At 40.8% G+C, this 23715-nt stretch overlaps 1 protein-coding gene across 1 annotated transcript in view; it reads right to left on the reverse strand.

Moving 5' to 3' along the window:
- xpr1a (xenotropic and polytropic retrovirus receptor 1a) overlaps positions 1-23715 on the reverse strand; it is a gene marked incomplete at both ends in the record, with an annotated part of 64313 nt that overhangs the window by 13484 nt on the left and 27114 nt on the right. The window contains one exon of the mRNA XM_080032474.1: positions 733-834. Coding sequence (XP_079888600.1) covers positions 733-834 — 102 coding nt within the window. The remainder of the gene's footprint in view (positions 1-732; positions 835-23715) is intronic.

Below are 23715 nucleotides of genomic sequence, written 5' to 3' on the forward strand. Positions count from 1 at the left end.
GGCAATATACCCATTTTGAACTAGATATAACTCAAATATTCAGTTTTTTCTATGCTGCTTATTCATGCTAAATAGGGGGATATTCAGTAAATAGTAGCCCAAAAACGGGATAATATGACATCTACAGCAGTACAGTAACCGCATATGTCAGTAATAATAACACATACTGTTGTCAGAGTAAAAATAACACAAATTTTATCAAAATGAATCTCCTGTTAACAAGATGTGCAATGATTTATTTTATCCATCTGTTATTGTTTCCCATCATTATGATGAGCTGGAACAATCTTGCCAGTCAACCTTGGCTCTCAGCTGACCCATATTTTCACAAACAACCTCTAGAGGAGGCACTGTCTGTCTTTAGGTTACCACCCACTTCCCCCTGAGCCGGAGTTCAAAACCAGAAGGCAACTCTCTCGTACCAGAATATATTATGGCTCTCATCTCATGTTACATGGCACACATTTCCCCATGCTCCCTGAAATACACACAGGCTGGCCTGCTCGCCCTTAACATGACAAGCACTAGCAACTTCAATCCAATGATCAAGATTAGATGCAGTGTTGTTTGGCACTGAAATAGGCAGCTTATACAGAGTAAACAACTTTAACATTTAAAATGAGGAGAGGAGACGATAGCTGATGACAGTGTTAATATCATGATATTCAAACGCTGTTTGAAATTGATATACTCAGCATCAGCCATCTTATTTTAACTTAAGTAAATTAATACCTGAATAGAATGTGTTGATTTTCAGGAGCTCCTTTTCGCAGGTCTGGAAAAACCTTTCTTCAAACTTGGCGTAGTATCTCTTCACTGTGTCTTCATCTGTGACTGGAAAAAGAAAAAGAGGAAGAGGAGAAAAAAAAGGTTATCAGCTGCTAGCTGGTGGACACAAAGATGACAATATATGAAGCGCTGCTGCACTTTTATAATCTTGACTTTTTGCCCGATTCGCATTTATACAGTTGCACGCACTCACGCCTTATAACTGATAAACAATGTCAAAACCCAGTTTATATTCCTGTGAGAAGCAGAGAAAGGTGAGGCCATGTTAAAACTTTATCTAAAGGTTGGAAACAATGTGGTGAAAAATACACATACTGGAGGACCAAAGCGGTTAGATAAAAGAGTCATGGTGTGTGAGTGAAGTAGGAGGAGACAAAAACGTAGGTTTGTCTGCTCAAAGGCAAACAGATTTTCATTCAGTTTTACAATTCGATCACCGGCTTCTTCTGCCTCTCACCAGCCTCCCAAAACCCAGCACATCTTTTTCAGGACCAGACAATCCAATCAGCATTGATGCTCTGTCTCAAATAATCCTCAGCCTCATTCACAGCAGGCTACCTGACACCTGGCAGAGTTTGTGGCCATGGGCCAGTTACCAAGCCCATACTACCCATACTACGCGCTAACACACACACACACACACACACACACACACACACACACACACACACACACACACACACACACACACACACACACACACACACACACACACACACACACACACACACACACACACGATGAATCTCTGTGTACTAATCACATACAGTATACACTACACAGTTTGTGACAGTGGCTCTTTTACTGGTTTGGATCTTTAACTAAAATGATGCCAAAGCAATGAGAAAACACGTCAACCTTCTGGTTGTTTCCAACTAGATCATTCCTATTTTGTCAAACAATGTGCATCTGCAGTTTGCAAAACATTTTCTTTCCGGGAACAGTTGACCTTCTCATCACTCAGACCTGCTGTGTCACAACTACCTAAATGTCAAATGAAGATGTTCAGAATAAATTGAGATTTAGCTGGATAACATTTGAGATAAATAAAGTGAGCCTAGGCAGGAACTGGTGGATGGACAGGCTTTCTATTCAACACAGTATTAAGGAATAGTTGCCCCAGGCAGCAGCTCTATTCACACACACACACACACACACACACACACACACACACACACACACACACACACACACACACACACACAGTTGCAGCAGGGATGTACTGTATAAGCCTGTGATGAAAAGGTGAAGAAAATGTTCGACAGCAGCTTTAAAGTCTAATAGCTTCACAAGGGAAATAAATGAGAAACTGCCTCCACACAGGATAATCAATCACAAGTTGATTAAACTGAGTTCTGCAGACAAAAACTGTATAGGGTAAAGTATAGTTTAGAAGGACAAATACTAAGGAGCATAAAAGAGAAACATTTCTTACAGCAGAACTGCTGCAAAATACCCTTCACTATTTGTTAGACAAATTCTATGAGTGTATCAAAGTAGTGCTCATTAAACTACCATAACAGGGTCATTATGGTAATGGTGAACGAACAATGGGACCGCATTATAGTTTGCAAACTAGAACAAACTTCCACTTAGTATCAACAGTGACTTTTTTAAAAAGATCAAGATACAGAACCAGAAAACGTATCTCTCGTATTCATTAGTGAGTACAGACGTACAGAGTAGAGGACAGTTGAAATGTCAGAAAGATGTAAGACATTGTTACTAGGTCACTTGCTCTTGCAAGAATTAAGAAGGGAGACGTAAGGAGGAGGAAATGATGAAGCTCTTGATTGAGTAAGTGAAAGAAATGTAGATATACAATAAAGGAGAGAGAGATAGAGGGTGGGGGGGCAGATGGTCTCCAATCTGCCACACACTTCTACCCAATTGCACAGTTTAGCTGCGGTCACAACTCTTTCAGCCTTACAACAGTAAGCAGAGCTCAGCCACCTCAGCACCCGCCAGCTGACAGGCCTACGGAGTGACCAGCAGAAAGATGGTTAGATGGATGAATGGATGGATGGATGGAGGACTGTCTTGGTAGAGGGATGCATGCCGAAGAACTGCTGACTGATGAGCTGGCTAGCGATTAGCTAAATGACTGAGAACATGGCCAGTCAGTGTGCCTTGACAGAATAACTAATGGCCTCAACTCGACATGCTTCCTCCTGTCAGACCTGAAGGCAAACAGCCATCTGAGCTGTACTGTAATTCAACGTAAAAGGTTAGGCGGCTAGGCGGCTAATGAACACAGTTTGTATGAAAGAGCAGTGAAGGATAGATACGCGGCATGAGTAAAGCAAAGACTAGCAGCAGTTAGGAAAAACACAGTATATGTCTGGTTTATATTGTGCAGTGGCTTCAAAAGAAACTTGCGTTTCATTTAAAAGGTACTCCGAGGAACTTTCAGATTTTGTTAATATGGACAAAAGCGGTAGTGTTTTACTACGCCAGCTGTAGTTCCTCGATGAGCGTACCCATGACAAAAGCATTAAAAAAAACTATATTAAAATAGCATTCTTTGCACTGATGGTCTTGTTTGCTGTTACATGTTATGATCATGAGAGGAAAAATTGGACTTTTTCAGAAATATTTTAAAAGTTCCTTGTAGCAGTTTAACTGTTGAAAAACAGGACGATGTAAAAAAAAGAAATGTACGTTATTTCAGGTAACATTTCTGTTTTATAAACGGTAATTACAGTATATATTGTCAGGCAGTAAATTAGAAGTACAAATATCTTTAGGAAGAATACATGTGTATATATGTTGTCAAATTAGCTTTTTTGTCGCCTGGATACCGACTAACACTTAGATGGTTGGATGAAAGTATAGATGTGGAGGCACTTTGCAGGTAAAGTAGGGGTTATGAAATGACTTTGCACCCCCGTCCCTTTGTTTCCTGCAGACCTTATGCACTACTGAACACTTCAGTGGAGATGTGTACTGTATGTGTATTTCCACACATCAGTACATCCATTTTGGTTCCTGCATGTGTGAAGTGTGTGATGTGTGAGAACAAAGGCCACAGTGAGAGCCAGTTCATTCTCACAGCTGTGTTTTACTGGGGATTCACCAACAGACTCTCTGCTCGTGTCTCTGCAGCTGCCGAAACAATTTTGTCATCTATTTCCTGTCAACCTGTCGTACACTTTACACCTTCAACCAGCAATAGCACGAATGAGCATCATTAACATCTCATAATTACACTTTAGATGTCTTCTAAGATGATCTTCAAAACCATGTAAATGCAGTGAAACCTAATTAAAAAGAACTATTATGGCATCTACTGTATCTTTAATTGAGTGCGTGGAGCCAGTGATGTAAATCTGACAGGTTCTCTTTCGGCTACACAGTATGGCTTCTCATTATCACACGACTGGGTGGATGATAATAGAGAGATGACTTTGCAGAGTCCAACAGTGTTCACCAAAGGGATCTGAAGAAGGTAGACAAAAGTTTGGACTTCATGGAGTATGAGAGCTTCAACAGAGTGAGAGAAGAGACAAGCTTTGGTGTGCACATTTGATTTATAACAATCATTCATATTGCTGACTTTCTACACAGATATCAGACGCCACTCTAAATAATTTCCTTGGGGTTAGGCCAAGCCAAATAGACAAGGGAGCTCCTCAGCAGGGAGTTATGGTTCTGTCTGTATGTGGTGATATACAGTATGCTCTTTGTGTGTCTGATTCTGGTAGTATATCAGCACTGAAACTTGAAGTATGACCAATATACACTATTCCCTTTGCCTTCTTTTGAGACCTAAATTAACTTCTGTTTACAGTATTTGTGAGGACATTTAGTAACAATAAAGTGTACATTATATCTGATCATTTGTCCAAAAAAAATGCACAAATAATTGAAAAACAATGTATATTGCAATAATATAAAATTATGATTTAAAAAAAGAAGAAGTGTTTGGAAATGGCATTTGAAAATGTTTAATTCTGTGTGAACTCATCCTTAAATCAGTTTTTATTTTTTTAAACCTAAGTATGTGTTTTAGAATCAGCTATTAAATCACTGGAGTGTCTGCAGTCTTCTCAACAGCAGTGTGTATCAAGGGTACAATGAAGCTATGTATCCAAGATAATGACACATGTTTGTGGACAACATGCTATGAGAAGAGTAGAGCCAGTGCAGTAGAGTGTTGTTGATTCAATGGCTTTACTTTCTCAGACAAAGAATTGTGCTGGTAGCTAGAAAAACAACTCTTGACCTAGAGAATTCCCATGGCAGCTTGTAGAAGACAGCCCCCCTCTCTCCGCTAACCCCGTCTTCTGTAGATTGTATAAATAAATGATGAGACAGCTTCCCCAGGACCCTACCACTCTAAACCCTGAAACCCCTCACACACACCAAACCCCACCCCCAACTTCTTATATTCCCATGCAGGCATCCTATGACGCGACCCCATAAAAACCTGCACAATAATCCTTCATGGATACCCTTGCATTTGCTTACAGCGAAAGAGCACAACAGCCAACACAAATGCACGTATGTCATTCTGAATTACATCCTTCCTTGCCCAGACTCAGAACTGCTTTTGATTTTTTTGAATGATAAGCCAAAAATTCAGAGAATTCCTTTTTTTTTTTACGTTATCATCCACTTTTACTCTATTACTGTTCTGTTCCAACACCTGTTATAAAATGTATTGATGTTAAGTTGGGAAGGACACGCTAGGAGAAAAGCAACTGAGAAGAATAAGAGAAATGGCTTTATCTTCCTCAGATATCATCTGGCATTTTAGGCTACAGTGAAGCCTGAAGAGAGGACACATCAGCACCTAATCTTTTCACAATCCTCTAAAACAACCAGGCTCACACACATGTGGAAAACAGGCCACACACTCACAGAGAGACATGCACAAATTGTATGTCCCCTTTCCTAAGCTCTATTTATCTCATTTAATGACACCTCACTACGGGACATAAACCACGTTAGGATAGCATTTGTATCAGGCGAGCTGAGGAGACCATTACATTATGATTGTCGCTGTATTAGCCTCTCTTATCTCCTCCCTCCAAGCACACAGGTGTAAATCACAAAAGAAGAAAAGGACAAACTGAGCTATAAAAGAAAATAGAGTTGGCTCTCTAACTCTGGGCTTATATTAATTTAGAGATACAAAAAGGGTGAGTGCATAAAAACAGCTTCAACATCCTCTAGTGTCAGGCTGTATAGGAAGGAAACACAACAATAAACCTGCCAGATATACCCCCCTCTCGCCCTCCATCGCCTTTTCTTTCTCCAGTTATTCCCATTCGGCCCCTCAAGCCACAATTAATTCTACCAATCATCTCTCTCATCGAGGCCAAGGGAACATTAAGAATGCACACTCACTGGGCTAGACTGTCAGCCAGGGAGGACCAGAGGCAGGATAAGGAACTACTAACTGTACTATTTATACTGCCAGACTGCAAGCTAAGCAGCTCTGAAAAACATGTATTACAAGGATATGCTGGAGAGAATCACATATGTAACACATTGTGAGAAGTGTTAATATCTCGTGTCTTTTGTATGTATGTATCTGTGTGTGGTATGTGTGTGTGTGTGTTTGGTGTGTGTGTGTGTGTGTGTGTGTGTGTGTGTGTGTGTGTGTGTGTGTGAGTGTGTGTGTGTGAGAGAGAGAGGGAGAGAGGGAGATAGAGAGAGAGGGAAAGAGTGTGAGGTACATGTGATGGGTATATTACCAGCAGCCAAGCCATGCTTCATGAAAGAGAAAGAGCATAAGCAAGAGGACAGATGGGGTGTGAGATGATCCTGGGGACCAGACAAAAAAACACACAATTCCCCCCAAAAATTCAGAATATAAATGAAATGGAGGAAACATAGCTGTAGCACGACAATTCTAAAAGTGTTTAAAATAATAAAAACATATTCTCTCTGTGGAGGTTTTATCAGTTAAATATTTTAAAGACTGAATTACTGCACAATACACATATTGGTTTTTTGAATGTAAACAAGTGGGCATTAACATTAGCTATTTGTTTTAAGTTAAATTCAAAATAAGAGCAAATTCTATACAGTTAGAAGCCATTTTGGATTGGCAACCTAATGACAAGAACAAGTAAATTATTGAGATGATGGTGGTGTTATTAGGACAACATAACATATAACATCATAAGGCAGTAAATGGAAATACAGTAAGGTCCAAAATTCTGAGAACACATTGAAAATCTCAATCAATTTTCACCTACACTGTTTTCTGGTCTGCAGTCAAATGTAAGCAAATTTGTGGCATTTTTCAACAAAAAAACACTTGTCATTTCTGGATTAAAAAAAAGTCTTATGTAGGCCTACTGTATTTACTGTATTTAAGTATGGGTGGCTGTTTCACTCTGGGGTTGGACACCTGCACAAATGCAAAATAGAAATATCTTGCGGTCTCTTTTGGAGCCCACCATCTGTGTGTGTGTGTGTGTGTGTGTGTGTGTGTGTGTGTGTGTGTGTCAAATGTCATCGAATTGGAACCTCTAACAAAACAGGATCAAGAGATGGTTTAATTGTTTCTATACAGAGGAGAAATGGCTTTTGTCTACAGTAAATTAAAGTAACTACATTACTAAGTGGGTGAAAAGACAAAGAAAATCTTTCGCTGTAGTCCTATCAATTATCTAAGCGAGTCCCCAAACAAGACATTGACGTTGGGACGGCGGACAGAAGGGTACATAGTTTGGTATACTAATAAGCAAAGTTTCAGAGTTTCTGAGCACCACATTTAGTGGGTCAAGTTTGTTGTAACACAGGCTTTTTTGTTTTGACCATATCTCCTTTAAGGCAGAACAAAAAGTAAACAGAGACAGTGATTGCAGATGTGTGTAGGCCTATGTAATATACAGAACTGCTTATGAATGAGTCTCTGTCAGTTAGCAGTGCCTTTTCTTAGCATGCTGCATTAAGCCCCGATAGTTCCCGTATCCTTTATAAACCCACAAGTATGTATACACAACAGTTCCACAGAACAGCGACAGACACACACAATTGGAGCAGCACACCACAGATACAAAAAGCATTGTGGTGATTTGGAGTTCATTGGATGGCTAAATGGGCACGGTTGAAAGCACATGGGGGGGGGGGGGGGTCAATTGGAATAAGAGACGAGAGGGAGTAAGTTATATGAAGTGGAATTGGACAGAGAGAAGAAGAAGTAGGCCGCAGATCCTTTAAATCAGACAAACAAGAACACCACAGGAAGCAGTATTATTGACCAGGGGGCTGATGGGAAAGTTAATTACTCCTGCTCTTTATTCTTCAGAGGGCAGTATACTCCCCCCCCCTACTTTCTCCCCAGCCTCTTCTTATTTTACAAAGCTGCTGCTATAAAGTGTTATCTCTGACAGTCAGAGCGAGGGAAAGTTTGGCCCAGACGTCTCTCTCTCTCTCTCTCCCCAGCACCACACAGGGCCTTGAAGATCAGGATATAGTCTCTCTACAGGTAGATAGAGAGCGTAGGGAAAAGGCAAAGCGATAACAGTGTGAATTATAAGCTGCTGGAATCCATCTGATCGGTTGAAATGTTCGCCTAAACCTTTTAACTTCTGTCACGTCTCTGAAAACTTTGCCAGACATCTTAAACCCTTTGAGATCCAGAATATTCAAAGAAAAATGTGTCCGTCAGTAAGGTCCGCTAAGGGGATATTATTTATTAAAATGAAGCGTATTGTAAATGTTCAGGTCCAAGCCTCACAGTCTTTTGGAATTTTTTATTTTGTTTTGAGTAGCATCCCTCATTAAAAGCCATTTGAATGTTAACTTTCTAATATTGCCAATATCACGTTTCTATACAGTCTGCCATGGCTGGGATAATGCAGGCTTTAATCTTGAGACAACATTCCAATAAAGGATGTGGATAAGTATCACCGTCTCCGTATGCACGCTCACGTACTGCACAGATCCCTCATGAAACATTAATTGAAGCAAATCTAATCTAAGATAAGGTCTGATTTCATGGAGGTGTTTCAAAAGTGGAGCCTGTGAGATGAGATGACTCCAATCAGTATAGTATAGAGTTTTATATTGTAACTAAAAATTGGAAGCAAATGTTCAATATCCTATTACTGGAAACACAGTTTGGTGGGTCATATCATTTGCCCTGTTTTTTTGAAAAGATCACATTACATTTGGTTCATCCCTGCTTGATTTCAAACAAATAACAATAGACCATTTCTTCTGATTTCTGTAAAAAGTTTCAGTTTTATTTATCAACAATCTACTAGACTATAGGTTTAGGATACAGTGCAGCGTTTCCCATTCTTTTCTCAGGATCGCCAACTAACAGCTTAACCCCATTAGTCAGGGCTGGTTTACATGGTCACGGCTCATTAACATAACAATAAGGTTTATGTTCTGCTCTCAGCGCAAACATGATTGATATTAATCATCATCTCGTCCGTAGAGAAAAGATATCGCCTCAGAAATGCTTGACTGCAGATGTCTCATTTCACTGCACTGCTGGAGAGGGAAGGGAGGATTGGACCCTCAAATCTGTTGCACTGTCTTCTGGTTGTCTCTTCAACTCTTTTTCCTCAGCTCTTTTTTGAGGCAGGACATATGTCAATCTCCACTCTCTCCTCTCTCCCTCCCTATCTTTCCTCTTCACCAAGCTTGTAGAGTTGATCCATATGCAACCAAGTGGAAGGAATAAGGCCAGCATTCTAGACTCACCGCATTCATTCGGAAAATAACAGGGCCAAGTCTGTACTGTGAGAAGCCACAGAGGAAGACACCAGGGTCCTGTTTGCAGCCGCAATGTACTGTCAGAAGGAGGGGTTGCAAGAATACAGTTATTTTCAAAAAGAACATATTATATTGTGGGTAATCATCATCTACAGTTATTTTATCTGTTGAGGCTTTCAATATGTATTACAATTTCATAATAAATACTTGTTGTCTCACTTCATTCCTCTATTCATGCGCAGTTCACTTGGTGACAACTGGCATTTATTATTAAAGCCTTTGTAAACACAAGCACTCATTTTGATTTGGTATCTGTCCGGTAGGTTTTGCATGACCTTACATCATCTACATCAGCTCCATTGTAATCCTGGCCTGCTACGTTGGCCTGCCGTTACACTGGAAACATATAGCATGTCGTAAGACAGAGGGGCTCTCTGGGCAAAACTGAATGATTACATTTTTTTAAATAATAAATCGCAATAATACGAGATGAACTGTACGACATAATTAGGGGCTTGCATCTCAAGTGGAAAATTTAAATTGTGATTAGAAAACAAAGCAAAGAAATAACAGACTGATGCTATTGCCAACTGATTCGTTGTGCACCTTAGAAACATGGAATACTGCTGATTGATGTAAAAAGGAAATGAAATGTCTCACATCTTAAGCACCCGTAACACACTGAAGGACCAGGGCAGACTTAATGCAAGGGGCAGACTCTCCACATTAAGACAATAAAACCAAATAAAAGACAAGAAAATATCATTTGCTCACTCAATAGAAAACATGAAAAGAGAGTGCAATTTGACCTTGAAATGTAGATGAATATTCAGGCATATGCTGATTATAGTACCTGCAGGGTAAATAGGAAAGACAACCCTTTTTTTGAACATTGGACCTGGAGCCAAAATGGCCCTCTGGAGCAAAATCGCTTTTTGACAGCTATAATAACACACTGCCACCTGGCTGGAAGAAAATTGCTCTTCCATTTCAGCATCTAGGTGTGTGTGTGCACTTGTGTGTGAGCCTGTGTGTACTATAAATGCACCAATAGACTTGCATGTGTTTTAGTAAGTGTGTGTGTCCTGTCCCATATCTGAGAGCTGGTTGGCTGGGAGTGACATTGTCATTATCGACATCTCTCCCCACTCCCCTGGATCCTGTAGCCATTAGCAACCAACTCTGGGAGTTGGCCACTCCTCTGCTGCAGCCAATTGCTTTCACATCAATGTGTGATTGTGTGCATGCATGCGAATGAGCAGGTGTTCTTGCTCGTGTGTGTGTGTGTGTGTGTGTGCACTTGTGTATGAATATGGCTCTATGATAGCAACATGATTGAGTTTGTCTGTGTTGATTATCTGATCAAATGCAGCCTCACTGTTACTCATTTATTCACAATTTATTTCTGTGTTAAGACAAATGTTCCAGGACAGCATTTTATCTCCACAGTGACAGACCACACACCCACACGCACGCACACACACACACGCACACACACACGCACACACACACACACACACACACACACAGCATATTTCATACCAGGCATGCTGCACAGAAAACTGCATGACAAAGGGAAGCGGTCAGCATAAAATAATCAATAGGTGTTGATTAGGCGTCTTCAGTACCTTTGTATTGCATGGCAAGCAAGCTTTTTTTCTGTGTGCCTGGAAATCAATACTCTGGTCTCTGATTAGACCGGCTGCACATCTCACTGAGCAGAGGAAAAGAGCAGTACACACCAACTGACTGAAGAAAGCACCAGTCCATGATAGATGGCCAAATAAAACAATATTGCAAGTCTAGACAACAAGAAAAGACAGAATTTACAGAGCTGCTGTTCGTGCAACTGTTATTTTCCAAGATGAGCAGTACTGATCACACATACTGTGCAATCTTTTACTATAATGTTTGTAGTGATGCACCGATCCACTATTTTTAATTCCGATCCGATTCTGATATATGGGTTTTGGATATCGGCCGATACCGATACGATATCATAATTATTATGATTTTTTTTGTCGGTGGTGATGTTATGTGTAAGGCTTGGAAGGCTTAAGCAATTCTAATTTAACGGAGCAAAAATTATGCACAAATTAATATAGGTTCATCTTAAGGCAGATTATGCAATATTTTAATGAAAATATAAATTATAGAGTCACACAAAAATAATCCTTCTCAATAATTACTTCTGCCCCACTAGAATATGTGGTGGAGAGTGTTTGTCTGAACATTCTTCCTCTCTCTGGCTGTATTTTACAAAGTAGAATAGAATTTGTCACAGTGCAGAAGCCTCTCCACTTCCTTGACTTGGGTTAGCTTTGGTTAGCTCACTGGCTAACAAACTGTACTGTATGTCTAATTAGAAAGTGGTGTCCTCCCTCCCTCCACCGAACATCGGCACATGCTCACACGGCTCGTTCGCTCTTTCATAGTAAAGTAAAGTTTTTTTAATATCGGAGCTGTCTGTCCGATATCCGATACGCAGATTTCGGCCATATCGGAGCCGATACCGATACTGGATCGGACCCATCCCTAAATGTTTGTTTCATACATTCACTGCACAGCCATTACACAGCACGGGGAAGGAAAGGCAAGAAATCACCTCATCTGAGAGAGGATTGAGTTCTCCCGTCTAGACTCCCACAGACATACCACAGATGTGGCAGTATTCTAACCTTTAAGTCTACACTAACCTTTTACACAGCACAGTCAACACTCCAGGCATTTATTGGCACAGTAACATGAAAACCCTTTTATATCAAAGGCCGCTCTGGGAGTATGTGTGAGTATGAAAAACTCTCTCGCTCTCTCAATCCTGGGTGTGTTTTATGAAATATCACAGTTCGGGGAGAAAAAAAACAACTATAATGTTTACATCAGCTAACTAAACACTACCTTTTTGAGATATACTAAACAACAAACCTACACAAGTCTTTAAAAAAGTGGAACACTTATACTTTATTATCAATATCCATTAAGGTAGTAGCACCACAATGTCACGAATATTGCAGCTTGTACATAAATATGGTGAAACAAATTCCTCGTTTTCAGCTTAAATAGTGACAAGTACACCAAACTCAAATACATTCTTTTTTTCATTTCATGTATATATGAGACAAATAAACAGCACTCTATCAAGTATGCTAATTAGTCTTTGTCTTTGTTACCATGGGAGCCAGTCATGTGACAAACCACAAGGGTGTGTCCATATATGCATCTAAGAATACCTGTGAGAAGCTTGTGTGTGTGTCAGTGGGGAGGAGAAAGATCGAGAGAGATCGAGAGAGAGAGAGAGAGATCATATATTATAGCCACATTACAGGCTGGCGGGGAGTTTAATCAGGCCAGTAATAAAAACAGGGTGTGCTGATGGAGTTGGGTCCTCTGGGAGTCGCAGCTCTTTGTGTCTCTCAAACCCCTGTGGACCAGGACAACCTCTCCCTCTCACCCCCTTCCCCCACTGACATTCCTATTCCCATATTTCCATCGCATCTCTCCATGTATCTACAGTTGTTGTTCCTAAATTCAAATTTAAGAAGTAGTATAAAATAGATTTTTCCAATCACTTTTGCTCATTAATGCCACAATAGCAGGATCGAAGATTTTCAAACGAACCATCCCCGTTTTTTTTCCGATACACACCTGTACCCCACGCCTGTGGCTAAGCGGCCCTCCCTTTGTGTGGAGCGGCCCCCCAGCAGATGATGGATGTGACAGGGAAGGCCCTTGTGGAGGCTGGGGAGCCCCAGTCTAGCTGATGGCTTATTCATCACAGCAAGCTTCAACTGTCCTTTAAGGACCCTGAAATGCTACAGAGCGGAGCTGTGCTCAACACTAACACCTTTATTGAGATGGATGGGGCAGCATCGCTCCTGCTGGATCTACAGGTATGAACCCTGCTGCTGGCTGTGCAGAGTAAGACCCAGATCAATTTAACCTTTTGGCTGGGGATCTTGCACAAGAGTGGAAGTAATTAATTAGACTTAATTAATTTCAGAACATAGCTTAGTGTTAGCGAAGTGTGTGCTCTACCCACCATACTGTTGTTTTTAAACTAGTGACATTTTACATTTACAACTGAAGCAAACTGAAAATAGTATCAACAAATTAATCTTATACTGTGTATCTTTTTGATTTAAATATAAAAATTAGTCTCAGATAGAACATACCATATTTTTATCTACTTAAAAAAAATATATAAAAGAAAAATACAGTATATGACCTGATGAAAAATGTGTCTGACAGTGCTGGACATTATTTGCTTGTAGTCAGTCTTCAGGTGTCAGTGATTGTGAAACATATTGTGCATATCTGGGCCTATATGAAGCTTCTAATGTGGGTGTACCTGCAGCTCCGAGTACTTCTGTGAAGGCTCTCCCAGTGACCCAACATGATAAACAGGACTTTGTAGAAAATACAAAAGCAATACAGGGTTTTCATGACACCTCAAATCGTTATGTGCCATAACATACTGGACTATACAGTATATCATAATAACAAAAAACACTCATATATGTACCTTAGTTGCTTTCTCACTAGTTAGCTCAAACATCCAGCAGTCACAGCCAGTCATGCAACTCAGCAGTCTTTGCCTGTACGTTGCTTCAGGCAAACACAGGCTTTAGGCAATAAGCACTTGTAACCTTATCTCAGACCCAGTTCAGTCTGAAATATATTAGTCTCCAAACCAGAGATTTAAAAAACCAAACACTTCCCATTGCTGTCCGTCTACTCCGTATCAACAGTAGCCGTGACAGTGTAAAGGTCCTGTGTGGGCTGGCAGGCTAAAAACAAGTGATTACAGCTGAGTGGACTTTGGCCTTGGGGCCAGCAGGAGATGGATGGAGGCCAGACCACAGAGCAAGTGACAAACAAGGCTTCTGCTGCGAGCACAATAACAATTCTGAGAGAGAGAGAAAAACGCAGTTTGAGATTCAAATCTGTTTATCAACTGAGTAAATGGGAAGATGAAGGTCACTTCTCCCTTAAATGACCTCTGACATTCTACAATCAAAGAATAATTTATTTTCCCTTAAAAAATAATCATCTACACAAATTCCTTTCACCTGCATTCTCCATTAAAAGCATTACTAGTATGCCCAATCACAGCAGACCACCACATTGTTGTTGATCAGGGCTGGACTGGGACAAAAAATCGGCCCTGGCATTTTTGGCCATGGCAGCCCACCGTTTATACGATATGCGGAGGAAGGGGTGTTGCACCAAATTCTGGGCCCCTATACAGAAAGTCCTGATGGGCTCTCTGAGAGGCGGTCTTACAATACAAACATGTAAAAGCTTTGTTTGTCTATAGTCCAAAACGTATGAGTGACTGGTCCCTCTCTGAGCCAGATAACAACACAATGTTTCTATTGATGAATGACCAGATTATTACGCGTACTTGAACACAACCCCTGGTCTAATGACTCTTAATAAACATACACACACACAGTGTTTCTCACAGGAATTTGGGAGACTGTGTCGTGGACCCTGGACCTTCTAGGGGGGTCCGGGGGAATGCTCCCCCGGAAGATTTTTTTTTAAATGTTAAAGTAAAATTCATCAATCTGGTGCACTTTGAGGAGAAAACAAAGGCTAAATCAACTGTTTCCTATGTAAGCTATTTAGTACTATTTTCTGGAATGATTCAAAGACACAGAATGACCAAAAAGCAGAAAGAAGAAAGTTTAAAAAATCCAGTCAGCTTCGGGAATTTTTTCCCTTCGTTTGTATTTTTTAATGGCCCAATATAGGCCCCTGATCTTCATAGCCCCTAAATAAAAAATGTCGGGGCCTTCAAAGATCAGGGGCCTATATTGAGCCAGTAAAATTAATATAAATCAAAAAAATAATTTATTTTTTCTTGGGTGCAGCCCCCCTCTGCCTTGGGCCCCCCCAAGCCTGTCCGCAGTCCGACGGCCCTGAATGTAAAACTGACCATCGTCAGATGCTCATAATTACTGAGTACAAGTTGAATGCGTGATAATACAACTCAATGCAGCCTCTGAATGGGCAGCCCTCTGCTGTGTGTGTGATTGGGCCAGGCCTAGCCTAGAACCAATCATAATGAGTAATGGCCTGGTAACTTTCAGGTGAAGTTGACAGCCTGCACGCACATTTATATGTCCATGGCACTCCCGAGAGGGAAGGGACCTCGGCCCTCGGCTGTGTGACTTGGCCGGGCGGCCGGGCCGAGTCACACAGCCGAGGGTCCAAAAAAAAAAAAAAAAAAAAAAAAAAAAAAAAAGATTTTAATTTTTTTTTTTTTTTTTTTTTTTTTTTAACCTCACCGGCCCAAAAGGCTGCCGGCCCCTCGGGCATTTGCCCGGTATGCCAGATGGCCAGTCCAGCCCTGTTGTTGATGCAACACGCCCTCCCCTCTGTCTCCACCTATCTCTCTTCTACATTTTTTCCTCTGTTCAGCTCATGAAGGAGGAGAGTTTAGCCCCTCCTTTGTAATTCTTAATGAGGCCGTGTGCGTGTATGTGTGTGTTTTTGTGTGCGGTATGTATGTTTGTGTACATTTCTGAATACACTGGCTTGGTAGTGAATGCCTCATTGTATTACCATGGATACAGATGGATGTCAATGTAGAGAATTCAATTATGTTCCGTTTGTCACTCAGGAAAAAATCCTTAATGTGCATATTTCACTTCCAATTACACATTTGGTCAGAAGGGCTCAGTCATCTCTTATATTTCAGTCATTCATTAATGTTCAGCCTTGGAACAAACTAGTAACTCACATTCTAGGACTTATACAAACAATTATCTTTATTATCAATATTTTTTCTTTGTTTGTGAATAGTTAGTTTTCCCATTACAAATACCCAAAGCTTCTTCTGTCTATCAACTCATCTGCTTTTTCTCTTTGTAATTAAGGAGTTGCTGGAGGCCCTCAGATGTATTCCAGGACAATGTTATTTGTGTGAGACACCTCAACTCCTGCAGAGTCCTGTCTATTGTGACCTTTATCAATTGGGACCTCTGTGGCTTATAATATGGTTATTAGTATTCTAATGTCATTCAATAGAAGTGAGAAAGACACCGGGGGCTAAATTGATCTTACTAAATCGAGGATGTGTCTGTATGTGTGTGTGTGTGTGTGTGTGTGTGTGTGTGTGTGTGTGTGTGTGTGTGTGTGTGTGTGTGTGTGTGTGTGTGTGTGTGTGTGTGTGTGTGTGTGTGTGTGTGTGTGTGTGTGTGTGTGTGTGTGTGTGTGTGCTCGTGCACATGCATCTACCATTTAGAAGCAGCAGCAGCATCTTTAGTGTCCAGACTGCTAATGTGAACATGATGGGACCGCCACAAAATGAATGGCAACAACACACAAGTTGAAAGGTCAAATTGCCACTGATGAAATGTTCGTACTTGTGATGTTGTACAACTACTGTGCACACACACACACACACACACACACACACACACACACACACACACACACACACACACACACACACACACACACACAGAGAACAAAAGACAGAGAGACACACTTGCATTCTCGAATCCTCATCCAACAGAGGGTAGATGAAAGAGCCTATAGCTGTGGTTGGAGGGTGGGAGATAATGGGTAGATGCTGGGTGAGTGAGAGGGGGGTGTAGACTAGAGAGTGTGGGGGCAACTCACTAACAGAGAGACAACAAAAGACCAACACTGCCCTAAAGTTAAAAAAAAAACCTTTCAACCAAGCATCTGACAGTGTGCATGCATACGCAAACACTGTCCCACTCAATGATCCTTTATTCACACAGGGATCTGTATTTTCACACATTGTTTGTAGGTTTAGTTGTGCATTTATCGGAGCTCGACGTTAGCATAACGTATGTTCAATGGTTATAATAATTTATCCCTATGTATTGGGAAATCATCGCACACTCATGTTCAATGATGCGACACACACACACACATACACACGTTAATGGAAACTGGAGAAGAGAATTACCTTCGGAATGTAATGCACTCAAAATTAAAAAAGCACTTAAGAAACAGAGCATACTGTAGAGTCACTGAGCATATAACAAGGACCAAAACCAGCCAGAAAGCCAAAAGACAGCCATTTACACTCCAAAGTAAAAGGGACAGACTCTCTTTCAAAAATCACTGCAGAAGAAGCCGCGCTCCTTACTGAATATGGCATCGGCTTTGTGAGCTTAGCTGCAGCAAAGGCTCCTAGTGGAGAACAATCATCTCCAATGTGTATTCCATCCCCAGTCAATTTCATCAATATCGACTTCTGTAAGTAGACTGTATATACACACACTCAGACACATGTCATTTACATACGTAGAAATTCTCCCGCTCGCATTCATTTGAAAAGTCAAAATTCACCTCATGTAAATCTCATTACTCTCTTCGATGATAACCACTGTTATCTGATACATTAAAGTACCTCAAGGTATTAATTGCACACACAGTTAAATTAGGTTAGGATTCAGAAGGTGGTGAAGCGACAGAGAACACAGAATGTCAACACATTGACCAGCAGCCAGAGTCCAAGCCTTAGCTTTCTCCAGGGAAACACTTAAGCCTTGTAACAGCAGAAGAGCTTGTGCCAAAGCCAAACTCTGCTGCAACACTGCTGGTTTAACTCAGGCAGCCCGTGAGAGTCTGTCTCCAGGGACAGGGTTGTTATTGAAAGGAAGAGCAATAGTAAAATGCACACATGCACAGCCAGCCATAATGAATGCACCGCTAACAGGATTGTAGGAACAACACTGTTTGGTAGTAAATAAATGGATGATATGAAAAGCCAGGGTGACCGAGAATTAAAAACATTCATGAAACTTGTCCGACGAAGCTTTGGCCAAATGCTGCAAAGGACAACCAAAGGTTTGTGTGAAAATCTGTAGACGACAAGTAACCAGATTTGTTTTATGGGCTAGAACAACCTAATCAAAGACAGATACTATTAATTTCCAGTAGTATAATTCTTTATCTTCACTATTATCATTGTACTATAATTGGGCACACATTTCATTGTATCAAATATCAATCTACTTAGATGGATAGTTTGCCTATTTTTATTTGTCTCTTCTCTTTAAAAACCAAGTATAAGAATAGATAATCTGAGGATAAAATCATAGGTATGCAGCATTGCAACAATGCAAGGTGAATTGCTAGTTACAGATATTAAGAGACTCAGGAGCTTTTCAGCTAGATGTGTTTAATCTGCATAAACACTTTGGTGGGACATAATTTACATAAGTGTTGCACTTATCGCAGCATCACTGAGAAAGTGAGCGATAACCCCGCCTAGTGAGAGAAAAGTCACCAAGGCAACAGAGGCGAGGGTTCGACGGGTACACATCAGTGGCCTTCAGAGATCATCAGAGAGGGAGGGGCCGAGGTAAGGTTGATTCAGGGAGCTGCCGGGAAGTCATTAGTCAATTCTGTAAAGAGTACATTGTGGTGCAGCTAGATGATAAAATAATTTCACAGATAGAAATACACACTGAATGCCAGTGCTTCTGCACATGCAGAACTCACAGCAGGTAATAATGTAAGGTTAAGGGACACCATAATGGTCCTATTTAACTACAGTCCAGTTGTGGAGAACCATCTGTAGGTCTGTTTATGCTCGGATGGCCACTCAACTGACCACTGAGGACATTAAGGTTAATGACTTAATCTACTTTGTGTATCCACAGACAAATGACTGCAGATGTCCGGCATGAATCTCTTTCTCTCTTTGTTTCTTGCTTCTCAAATGTCTACCCCTCTGTATTCTCCTTTTTTATGTCTGTCTAGCTTTTCCTCCCGTCTCTCCGAAAACGAGCTAACTCAGACTGCCCACCACCTATAACACACACACACACGCGCACCTCTATGAGAATGCACAGTAGAGTCCTTCGTCGCTCCAACGATAGAAACAAATTAGCAGGCAGTCTGCTGAGCTCAGAGTCTGGAGTGTGACCAGAGCATGGAGTACTGAAGAAGGAACCAAATTGTGCATTTAGCGGCCACAGGCCCAACAACAGTACTATATCTACCTTACTGCTTTTGGTCTTAACAAATATGAGTGACAAGAATACAATGTATTACACTTATGGGATAATTCACAGTCAGTTGGACAATGCTTAAAAAAAGCCCCAAAAGGTTCTTGAAACATTGGGATCATCCTCTGAGACCAACAATGTCCACAGAAAAGGTAACTATTATTATTTTAAATAATCCAAACCAACGTGCCCTTTATGTGGAAATTGAGACCCCTGCACTTGTGTGACACAAAAACACTAAGAATCAATATCTGAGGGCAATACATATCCATACCAAATTTCTTGGCAATTTGAAAATATATACTGTAAGTAATTAAAGTGACAGACTGAAAAACATACGCTTCATCACTAAAACAATAAAAAGGAATTTTTGGAACTGGAGTTTGAATTAATGTCACAAGAATATGAGGAATGTCTTTGTTGACTTGCTTTTGTATTTGCCAATGAATAAACATTATATTGTTGATTTTCTTTAGACTTATGGGTCGATACAACAGCAAATGTATACAGTGAAAAGAATGAGAACAAGACAGATGGAGAGATGCAGACGATACAGATCCATTACGACGACAGATAAAGACATTCTCAGCAGAATCAACAGATTGACAAATTCCTCTGCAGAGCACTTGTGCTTTCCGTCACTTTGCCAAGGCCACTCACACAGTGAGGGATGGCTGTATCCAGGCAACCGGGCAGCTAGGATCAGCAGCGTGTATCTAACCACCATCAACCAATCACAAGCATCAACTCCCACCTTAACCAATAGTGACTGATGTCAGGCAGCTGCTGTTCAGCGGGGAGCGATTATCACGGCCAACCGGTTTAGTGAATACCCGATTGTCCTGGTACAATCTGTAATCAGTCCAAGACGTACCACCCAACCTATAGCCTTCAGTGCATTATATGTACCTGAGCAACGGGAACAAATTACAGCAAGTATTTGTACACTTGATTCTTAATACTGTTGTTATGAATAGCAGCTCTGGGGCAGCCAATTCCACAACTAACCTATACGTTACAGACATTGAATTAATGAAAAGTCCTCTGTTCTGTTTTGTACCCTTGTTAGCTACTCTATAAAGCAGCCTTTGCATTTCCTAAATACAAGTATTTGTGTTGCAGTAAAGACAGGTTAATATTGAACCCTCAAAATGGATTGCAGTATTCAATCTGTGCTCTCCTCAAGTGCCTCCATCTGCATTTTATCATTTCTCCCTCTCCCTGTGGAAAACATACTGGTCCCTGACCTGTGAAGTGTGAAAAAGCATGACATGGAACACGTTACATTTTTTAAAAACATAATGAGATATTGGACTTTTCCACTTTGGTCTGGCGGGACTCAGCAGCTTGCATCGTATCAAAGAAATGAAAACACAGTTCTATTTGAGCATATTATTGCACAGCATACTTGCTTGTCAGACCCACACACACACACACACACACACACACACAAACACACCATCACTGTGACAGACATACGTTTGGGCAAGGCAATCTGTTAGCCTAACTGTGGCTGACAGTTTCTGTGATGTTTGGTTCACTCTTTGTGTTTGATCCTCCAGGTACAGAGGAAGGGAATCCTACAGAGACATCTCGTCCGCTCATTCCCATTCTCTCTCCCTCTGATCTGCTGCATAGTTGCATAATAATACAAACGTTACCAATACACAGAGCTTGGTGTACATTCTCTGTAACAGTATTTGACAAGCTGGTGTCTTTCTCCATATTTGTTTCTTTCTGGCAAATTGAAAGGACCTCTGATCCAGGCTTTCAACTCTAAACAACTCTTAGGTCCGGCTAACAGCTTTGTAGGCTACATAGACACAACATTGCTTGAGCAAAATCTGCACGCTATTAGGCCCAAAATGATAATGTCAATGGCTTTGATTTCCACCAATGTAGTTTAGCTTTTTTAGCATGCTCAAATTTGCTAATGGAAATGGAATGGCATTTGTTTTGCAGGATTTTGGTCATTAACAAAAGTATTGGATAAATTATCATTTGACTTCATTAAGGTGAAATGTTTAAGAATCACCAAAGTTGTGACTCTTCATCCTCAGAGTAACATGATGGTTAAAGGTCAAAAAAGGTCACTCAATTATATTTTAAGATTGCTTAAAACAAAACGTTATATGTGAAGTGAAATGTGTAAATACATAAGGATTGAGCTGGAAACTCATCGATTGTATTACAAAAAGTGTACAACATGTATAACTGTAAATGAACTGTCCGTGTAATAGCCAAGGCGAGGTGAATGTCTGTGTGTGCACTCATATGTGTGTGGCTGTACACACGTGTGGTTTATAGATAGAAGCCGCTGGACTCATAAAAACAAGATAAGTGTTGTGTCAATAGTCCAAGCTGGGGCCACTAATCTAAACAGAACTAGAACTGCAAGCAGTTTTTACCGGGGGCCAAGCCTCCGACGCAACTCGTCGTCAACCGCCGCGCCGGCCGCTCACTCCGCAGAATCTGCGGATGTAAAGTTTTTGACCGTGGGATGTTCGGTGCGGGAGTTGTATAGGTATCGCTGTTTACGGATGAATTTCGCGAAAGTGCCACGGTGGAACGATGCAGCTCAATTCACAGAACAAGTGGATGTCAAGTTTTTTAATGTGCGATGTGTGGTTGGCGAGTTATGAGCAAAAGCAGATTGTCAGCCTTGACAAAATGGCCGCCGGAGCTAATTGCACAATGTCAATGGACATGCTAACATTCCCGCCTTTTTTCTTTGACGGAAAAAAAAAAATCAAATTTTATTAAAAAGTCCCTTAAACATTACTATTTCTTGGCCATATTTTTCATATAGACTCGGGTATGCCCCTTGATGGTTTCCCGTGAGTTTTAAGAAAATTCCTCTGGCCAATTAGGAGATATAAAATTTCCTAATTTATGGCGCCCCCTTATGGCGAAAATTTCCAAATTTTTTATTGAACGCAATTAAGGGTAGCCCCAACATATGTCTAGAATTTGGACTTGATCCGACTTATGATTTTGGATTTATGAATTTCTACGTAAAACGTAGCTAATCAACAAATATTCAAAGCGCTACCGTTTCGTTATGGATGGTCGGATCAAAATTCTGTGTGATAATTTCTTTCCGTGTGGGTCGGTAGATGTTCTGTGCAAAGTTTGGTGTCAATTGTCCAAAAATTGTGGGAGGAGTAGCGAAAAATATGTTTTTCAGTTTTCGCGATTTTGCGAAAAATCTATAATATCGCAAATGGGCGTGGCCTATGCCAAATGATGCAGCTGACTCCAGTGAATCTGTGCATATAAAGTTTTTGACTGTGGGAGTTTCGGTGTGGGAGTTATGGCCCCAAACGCGTTTTCTTTGGTGTAGCGCCACCTAGTGGCCGGCATGTCTGAATATTTTTGTCTGCGTAGTCCGGACGGACTTGGATCTAGTCATGCAATTGGCATGTCTGCACCCTTTACGGTTTGGGCTGTGGACACAGTTTTAGGGAGGTACAAATAATAATAATAATCCTTACAAAAACAATAGGGTTCCCTGCCCCGCAGGGCTTGGGAACCGCGTTGCTTTGCATACAGCGGTCCCAGCCTGCTCGGGCTTGGCCCCCTAATAAGAGCTCTACTACTGTTACCATGGAAGACACAGTAAGGCCGCATGGTAGAGGTGGTGGAAATTCAGTATCCATTAACCAACAGGGTGGCTATGTCATTAACAGAGGGGGTCTGAGAGGTAATGCTATAGCATCATAACATACATTTTGCCATAGCCAAAGTGCATCATCACCTATTAGATTAAGTAGGTTGACTGTGATACACCATCATCATATATCATGGAAAGCCTTGTGCAATATGATTTTGCATGCCATTTATAGTAATCAGTAATACGGTAATCTGCAGTTCCTCTTCTCAAATTCAGATGCATAAACCATATTTTAAATGCTGGGTGTAATGATGGTAATGTTAGGCAGACAGTAAAAATAATGTGCGAACAACAATATTCATTGCTTTTAGAACATTGTTGATTTTGATGGTTGGTGTTAGAAATAATGATGGAAAATTGGCGTAATTAGTAGATCTGTATGAAAAGCACATGCGCACAAAATGTGATTTAAGCAGGGTGCAACTTAATTTGCGTAAAGTGTATTATATGCTGATTACGCTCTTTCACTTTCAAGAGAATGCTGCAGCTATTTCATATTACAGGTAAATAAGAACATGCTATTATTCATGCTTGTTTAGGGGTGTATGCCTTAGTCAGCTTGGT

Source organism: Ammodytes marinus, assembly GCF_949987685.1.
Source record: "Ammodytes marinus genome assembly, chromosome: 8".
Lineage (NCBI taxonomy): Eukaryota > Metazoa > Chordata > Actinopteri > Uranoscopiformes > Ammodytidae > Ammodytes > Ammodytes marinus.